This window comes from Epinephelus moara, chromosome 3 (assembly GCF_006386435.1).
Source record: "Epinephelus moara isolate mb chromosome 3, YSFRI_EMoa_1.0, whole genome shotgun sequence".
Taxonomy (NCBI): Eukaryota; Metazoa; Chordata; class Actinopteri; order Perciformes; family Serranidae; genus Epinephelus; species Epinephelus moara.
This window is the reverse complement of record NC_065508.1, coordinates 345846-352962: the sequence shown is the minus strand read 5'-3', so window position 1 is coordinate 352962 and position 7117 is coordinate 345846. Positions and strand designations below refer to the sequence as shown.

At 44.8% G+C, this 7117-nt stretch overlaps 1 protein-coding gene across 1 annotated transcript in view; it reads right to left on the bottom strand.

The window, feature by feature from the left end:
* Nucleotides 1–1846: 1846 nt before the first annotated feature.
* Nucleotides 1847–7117, bottom strand: part of prob1 (proline-rich basic protein 1) — a 7229-nt gene continuing 1958 nt past the window's right edge. Inside the window, exon 5 of the mRNA XM_050040622.1 lies at nt 1847–4330. Within this exon, the coding sequence (XP_049896579.1) occupies nt 2724–4330 (1607 nt within the window). The 3' untranslated portion in view covers nt 1847–2723. The remainder of the gene's footprint in view (nt 4331–7117) is intronic.

Below are 7117 nucleotides of genomic sequence, written 5' to 3'. Positions count from 1 at the left end.
CCAGGAGGTGAACTGGCACCTCTCCAGCTACCAGTCCATGCTCCATATTTTGGTCCGGACGGGGACTTGAACAAGCGACCCTCCGGTTCCCAACCCAAGTCCCTATGGACTGAGCTACTGCCACCTCATCTGTTAAAAGCCTCCCGTTGTCGGATACGACATGAAACTACTCCAGTTAGCTCAATCATGTTATAACTAAGACATCCGCTGGAAAAAATATTTTCTTCACGGATGAGCACACGTTTGATAAAACACAGTTTAATCTCTCGGCATCCATTTTCAAGCTCTCTGTGTGTTTGTTTCCTTGCGGACGAGAAAAGGGGGAGCGCACATTTCTGAGAAGGCGTGTCCTTTTCAAAAATGCAAGAGGCGTTGCTTTGTTGCCGGCCGTTTTCGCCGGTGTGTTAAACACACTTTAGAAAGGAGTGTCCCGAGACTATCAGAAGGCAGAGATCTCTGATTGTCTGGTGGCGAGACTAGAGAACATGAAACATGACGATCTGTTTCAGTCTCATTCTAAAGTCAACAAACTGCCTCGGTCAATGAGCCAATCAGAACTGCACCTCAGTGTGATGTCATAGCTCAATGAGTACACGATGTCCAATTAAAACTGAATGGACTTTATAATCTTAATTTCACAGCTGTTTCATCATAACATTTTTTATTGTTTGTACTTTTCCTCACGATGGTGTCTGTTGCCATGGATACCTCAATATATTTACACCATAAGCAGGAAGGATACACAAAACAAAACAAAACCAAACAAAACAAATTCTTAGTTTTCATTTATGTTTATTTATAACATCAAAAAATAAAAATATTTTTAATAGTGTGACCGTAAAAACAAAACTAAGCAAAAAGTGACAAAACAAATCTTTCTTCATCAACATGACATTTTTTTAATATAAAACTACATGTTTGTTTTTTAAACTTTTCACAACCTGAAAACTTTTCGTGAAAATGACGATCAAAGTGAAAGAAAAACAACCCTATGTATTTGTGTCGTCTCAGAGGTGAAGACAGAATAAACCTTTATTATCAAATCATTTTCATGAAGTTTAAACATCAAAAGTTAAAAACATAACATTAAAAGTTTAAAACATCAGATCAAAAGTTAAAAAAACATCAGATCAAAAGTTAAAAAGATGAAATCAAACGTTTCAACATGAGATCAAAAGTTAAAAAAAACATGAGATCAAAAGTTTAAAACGAGATCAAAAGTTTAAAACATGAGATCAAAAGTATAAAACATGAGATCAAAAGTTAAAAACATGAGATCAAATGTTTAAAACATGAGATCAAAAGTTAAAAACATGAGATCAAACATTTCAACATGAGATCAAACATTTCAACATGAGATCAAAAGTTAAAAAAAAACATGAGATCAAAAGTTAAAAACATGAGATCAAATGTTTAAAACATGAGATCAAAAGTTAAAAACTTGAGATCACAAGTTTAAAACATGAGATCAAAAGTTAAAAACATGAGATCAAACATTTCAACATGAGATCAAAAGTTAAAAAAAACATGAGATCAAAAGTTTAAAACATGAGATCAAAAGTTTAAAACATGAGATCAAAAGTTAAAAAAACATGAGATCAAAAGTTAAAAAACATGAGATCAAAAGTAAAAAAAAACATGAGATCAAAAGTTAAAAACATGAGATCAAATGTTTAAAACATGACATCAAAAGTTAAAAAAAACATGAGATCAAAAGTTTAAAACATGAGATCAAATGTTTAAAACATGAGATCAAAAGTAAAAAAAAACATGAGATCAAAAGTTAAAAACATGAGATCAAAAGTTAAAAAACATGAGATCAAACATTTCAACATGAGATCAAAAGTTAAAAAAAAACGAGATCAAAAGTTAAAAACATGAGATCAAAATTTAAAAAAACATGAGATCAAAAGTTAAAAACATGAGATCAAAAGTTAAAAAAACATGAGATCAAAAGTTAAAAAAACATGAGATCAAAAGATTAAAACATGAGATCAAAAGTTTAATCTTGATCAAACATTTCATTCGAATAAAGAAACAAAAAACAGGAAATATAAAATATTAAAACTATTTTCTGTCACTGTAACTGAGACACGTGTAGTGTTTTCCAAACAGTAAAATTTCCAGTACTGAAAATAAACTGGTTCCCAGTATGGAGCCCTGCAGCACACTAAACTGACAGCACATTATTTTTTGATTTATTAATAAAAATCATGAACGTAAATAAATCAATAAATAAATAATTGTATGATGTCACATTGTTGTTTGTATTTGTGTTTCTGGTTCTTAAAGTTTAAGCTATATTAATTTTGTATTATTGTATAATATAATATTGTTTTTGTGTGATTGTTTTCATTTTTTAACAATGTGATTATTCCATGTTGTTTCACAATGCAAAAATAAAATAAATGAATTGATCTCTTCTTTGTGAGTTTTTGGTTTCAGGTCATCAACTTCCAAAAATAAAATCAAACAACAACCCAAAAACAGTCTAAGGTGAAATGATGTCATGATGACAGATACATCTGTAACCAATTATCAATTATCAATAATCGATAATTGATAATTAATAATCACACTGAAAGTGATATTGCGCAGACTCAGTTCAACAATCATGTTTATTTGTTGTTGTTTGTTTATGATTTACAGTTTGTTAATGATGTCGTGATTTTTACTGAACTCTAAAAACAGGAAGTTTGATCTGCATGGAGATGATGATGTCATCACGGTGCTGTATGGGTGAAGTTCACTGATGGTCGGTGCAGTGTGGATGGGAGGCAGGGTGGTGCGTACAGAGAGGAGATGGCAACCGTCGGCTGGAACTGCATCACTGACAGGATGGTGGGGGAGGGGTTTACCATGGCGGGGGCAACGTGCATCACAGTGGGGGTGGAGTTTGCACAACGCACTGGGAACACGCCGGTGTTGGGGGCGGATCTGGCTGCAGGTAGGAACACCTGGATGTACTGACCAGTTTCTGGATCCAGCAGCATTTTCCTCTGAGGTGGTGGGGGCGCATCCACGTAGAAGTACCGCCCACTTTTCGGTTCTAGCATCATGTGTATGGGGGCGGGACCACCATGGGGGGCAGGACTACTGAGGAGGGCCCTAGGTGCTGCAACAGCACCTGGGATTTCGATGAGGAAGTCACTGCCCACCTGTGCAGGTAAGAAACCCTGAAGGCTGCACAGAAACTGCTGCTGCTGAAGTTGCTGTTGAGGTTGCTGTTGCTCATGTTGCTTGTGTTGCTTGTGTTGCTCATGTTGCTCCTGTGTTGCAGGTGTCACTGTGTTGCTGTTGTTGTCATGGTCTCTTGCAGTCCTGGTCCTGATGAAGGCGTCCAGGTGGTCGGAGGTGCTCCCAGTCAACCAGTTCTCCTCAGACCTCTTCAGTAGGCGAAGCGGAGGAACCGCCCGCAGCTTGGTCTGGATGAAGCTCACCCTCTCCGGGTGGGGCTGCAGGGTGGGAGCGAAGACCGGCAGGGCAGAGAAAGGCTGCAGGGTGGGGGTGAAGACTGGCAGGGCAGAGGGGGGCTGCAGGGTGGGGGGGGGAACCGGCAGGGCGGAGGGGGTGTAGAAACATGGGTGTAGGATCTGGTGCGAGGTTTTTGGGGCAGACTGAGACACCAACCCCAGGACCAGATCCTGATCCTGGGTGGAGGGTGGAGGCTTGGTCCCCTGGGGGTGTCTGATGGAGGAGGGAGGAGGGGGCGGAACAAACACTGAGGGGGGGAGGGAGGTCCCAGCCTGGTGACTCACACCTCCGGTTCTCCCTGATTGGTCGCTGCTGACAGGCCAGGTGACATCATCCGCCTCTCTTTTCATTGGCTCGCTGCTGCGTCTTTGTTGACTGAGTCTGTTGCTCTGATCCCTGTCCTGTGATTGGCTGAGAGCTGCAGTAACCTTGGTGACATGTCCTCGGGCATTCAGTGAACCTTTGACCCCCACCGCCTGCTGGTAGGTGGGGGGGGGGCTGTCCTGCTGAGTGATCAACTTGAAACTTGATGTCTGGTTGTTATTGTCATGTGTTGTTGTTGTGGAGAATGACAGGCTGTAGGTGTTTTTAAGTAAACTCCTCACATCTCTGACCACGTGAACTGGAGCTTTAGACACACCTCCTCCTCCCCCCTCCCTCCCCTGCTGATGGAGGCCCATCTCAGGTTTCTTCTGAAGGTCGGAGGTTCTCCAGGTGTTCTGCTCCACCTGCATCTTCTTTGACAGAACGCTCTTAATGATGCAGGACGCCATTTTTGTTTTGGTTTCATCCAAAGAGAATGACTTCTGCAGTCGCTGCCTCGGCGCCGACATTCCAACATCTCCGTCAGCAAATCCTGAAAACCAGAAATACACCTGATCACGACCTCAGACTGCCCACAGGAGGTTCACCTAATAAAGCTTTGATTGTGAAGCAGCTGCAGGTAATAGATCCTGACTAACATAACAGCTGTGGACACCTGTAACTACAGGTGAGAGAGATGTTATGACAGGTACAGGTGAGGGGTGTTATGACAGGTACAGATGAAGGGTGTTATGCCAGGTACAGGTAAGAGGCGTTATGTCAGGTACAGTTGGGGGGCATTACGACAGGATCAGGTGAGGGGCGGGGCGTTATGACAGGTACAGGTGAGGGGTGTTATGACAGGTACAGGTGAGGGGCGTTATGACAGGTACAGAAGAGGGGCATTATGACAGGTACAGGTAAGGGGCGGGGCGTTATGAGATGCACAGGTGAGGGATGTTATGAGATGCACAGGTGAGGGATGTTATGACAGGTACGGGAGAGGGATGTTATGACAGGTACAGGTGAGGGATGTTATGACAGGTACAGGAGAGGGATGTTATGACAGGTACAGGAGAGGGATGTTATGACAGGTACAGGTGAGGGATGTTATGACAGGTACAGGAGAGGGATGTTATGACAGGTGCAGGTGAGGAGCGGGGTGTTATGAGATTCACAGGTGAGGGATGTTTTGAGTTGCACAGGTGAGGGATGTTATGAGAGGTACAGGTGAGGGATGTTATGACAGGTACAGGTGAGGGGCAGGGTGTTATGAGATTCACAGGTGAGGGATGTTTTGAGTTGCACAGGTGAGGGATGTTATGACAGGTACAGGTGAGGGATGTTATGACAGGTACAGGAGAGGGATGTTATGACAGGTACAGGTGAGGGGCAGGGTGTTATGAGATTCACAGGTGAGGGATGTTTTGAGATGCACAGGTGAGGTATGTTATGATAGGTACAGGAGGGGGATGTTTTGACAGGTACAGGTGAGGGGCATTATGACAGGTACAGGTGAGGGGCATTATGACAGGTACAGGTGAGGGGCGGGGTGTTATGAGAGGTACAGGTGAGGGGCAGGGCATTATGAGAGGTACAGGTGAGGGGCGGGGCGTTATGAGAGGTACAGGTGAGGGGCAGGTTATTATGACAGGTACAGGGTCGGGGCATTATGACAGGTGCAGGTGAGGGGCGGGGCATTATGAGAGGTACAGGTGAGGGGCAGGTTATTATGATAGGTACAAGGTCGGGGCAGGGCATTATGACAGGTACAGGTGAGGGGTGTTATGACAGGTACAGGTGAGGGGTACTATGACAGGTACAGAAGAGGGGTACTATGACAGGTACAGGTGAGGGATGTTATGACAGATACAGATGAGGGGTGTTATGAAAGGTACGGGTGAGGGGAGTTTTAACAGGTACTGGTGGGGGGAGTTATGACAAGTACAGGTGAGGGGAGTTATTACCGGTACAGGTGGGGGGTGTTATGACAGGTGCAGGTGAGGAGTGTTATGACAGGTACAGGTGAGGGGAGTTATTACAGGTACAGGTGAGGGGCATTATGCCAGGTGCAGGTGAGGGGAGTTATTACAGGTACAGGTGGGGGGTGTTATGACAGGTGCAGGTGAGGAATGTTATGACAGGTACAGGTGAGGAGTTATTACAGGTGCAGGTGAGGGGAGTTATTACAGGTACAGGTGAGGGGAGTTATTACAGGTGCAGGTGAGGGGTGTTATGACAGGTGCAGGTGAGGGGAGATATTACAGGTACAGGTGGGGGGTGTTATGGCAGATGCAGGTGAGGAGTGTTATGACAGGTACAGGTGAGGAGCGTTATGCCAGGTGCAGATGAGGGGTGTTATGACAGGTACAGGTGAGGGCCAGGGCATTATGAGAGGTACAGATGAGGGGTGTTATGCCAGGTACAGGTAAGAGGCATTATGACAGGTACAGGTGAGGGGCGGGGTGTTACCAAAGATACAGGTGAGGGGCAGGGCGTTGTGAGAGGTACAGGTGAGGGGCAGGTTATTATGACAGGCACAGGGTTGGGGATCCCAGGTAAAGTCTTCAAAGTCCAATTAACATGCACATTCTCACTGGTGTTTTTGTGGTGCTGGGTGTTGATCCCCTTGGACTTGTACCTTTAAAGAAAAGATAACTCCTGCAGTCACTTTTACTCTGCTTTATTTATTCGTCAACGTTTCGGTCAAGCATGGACCTTCATCAGGATCCTGATGAAGGTCCATGCTTGACCGAACGAACAGGATGTCCTGGGCGGTGACGCTGGAAAAATAGGACAATAGCGTAAAGTGCCGCAGCGCGGCACGTCGACACGCGTCGAGCTGCCGGCGGTGTGGGTTTGTAAATAGAAAATAATGGGGGCGGCTGTTTTGACGCGCGTTGTACGCTGCCGGTGTATTTTGGCCTTCAGTATTCCATTTAGAAATGCGTTCTGTTCTATCAACTCAAGCTCACGTTAGCAGAGCGACGTCTGTGGTGAGGCCGGGGAGGGTGAGGGGGAGGGAGGGGGAGCCAAAGAGTTCTCAGAAGGCCTCCAGCGGGTGCGCTACAGAGTGACATTCATTTACCGGAGGCATTTTATATCTGGCCGATTTTTGGAGACTATGGTGGGGCAAATTAGACTATGTATAGGAAACACTATATATATATTCTAGAAAACTCGTGCCCTTTTCCTCCTTGTGTGGTGTATTTTGCATGATCCAGTGGGTGTGCCTCTTTAAGTGGTCCGACCGGCAACCTGTTGAGATGATTTAGTTCCGCGTTCTGCGTTGCCACTCTGACTCTTGCAGCCCCTGCTGCCCCCCCCCCCCCCCCCCCCC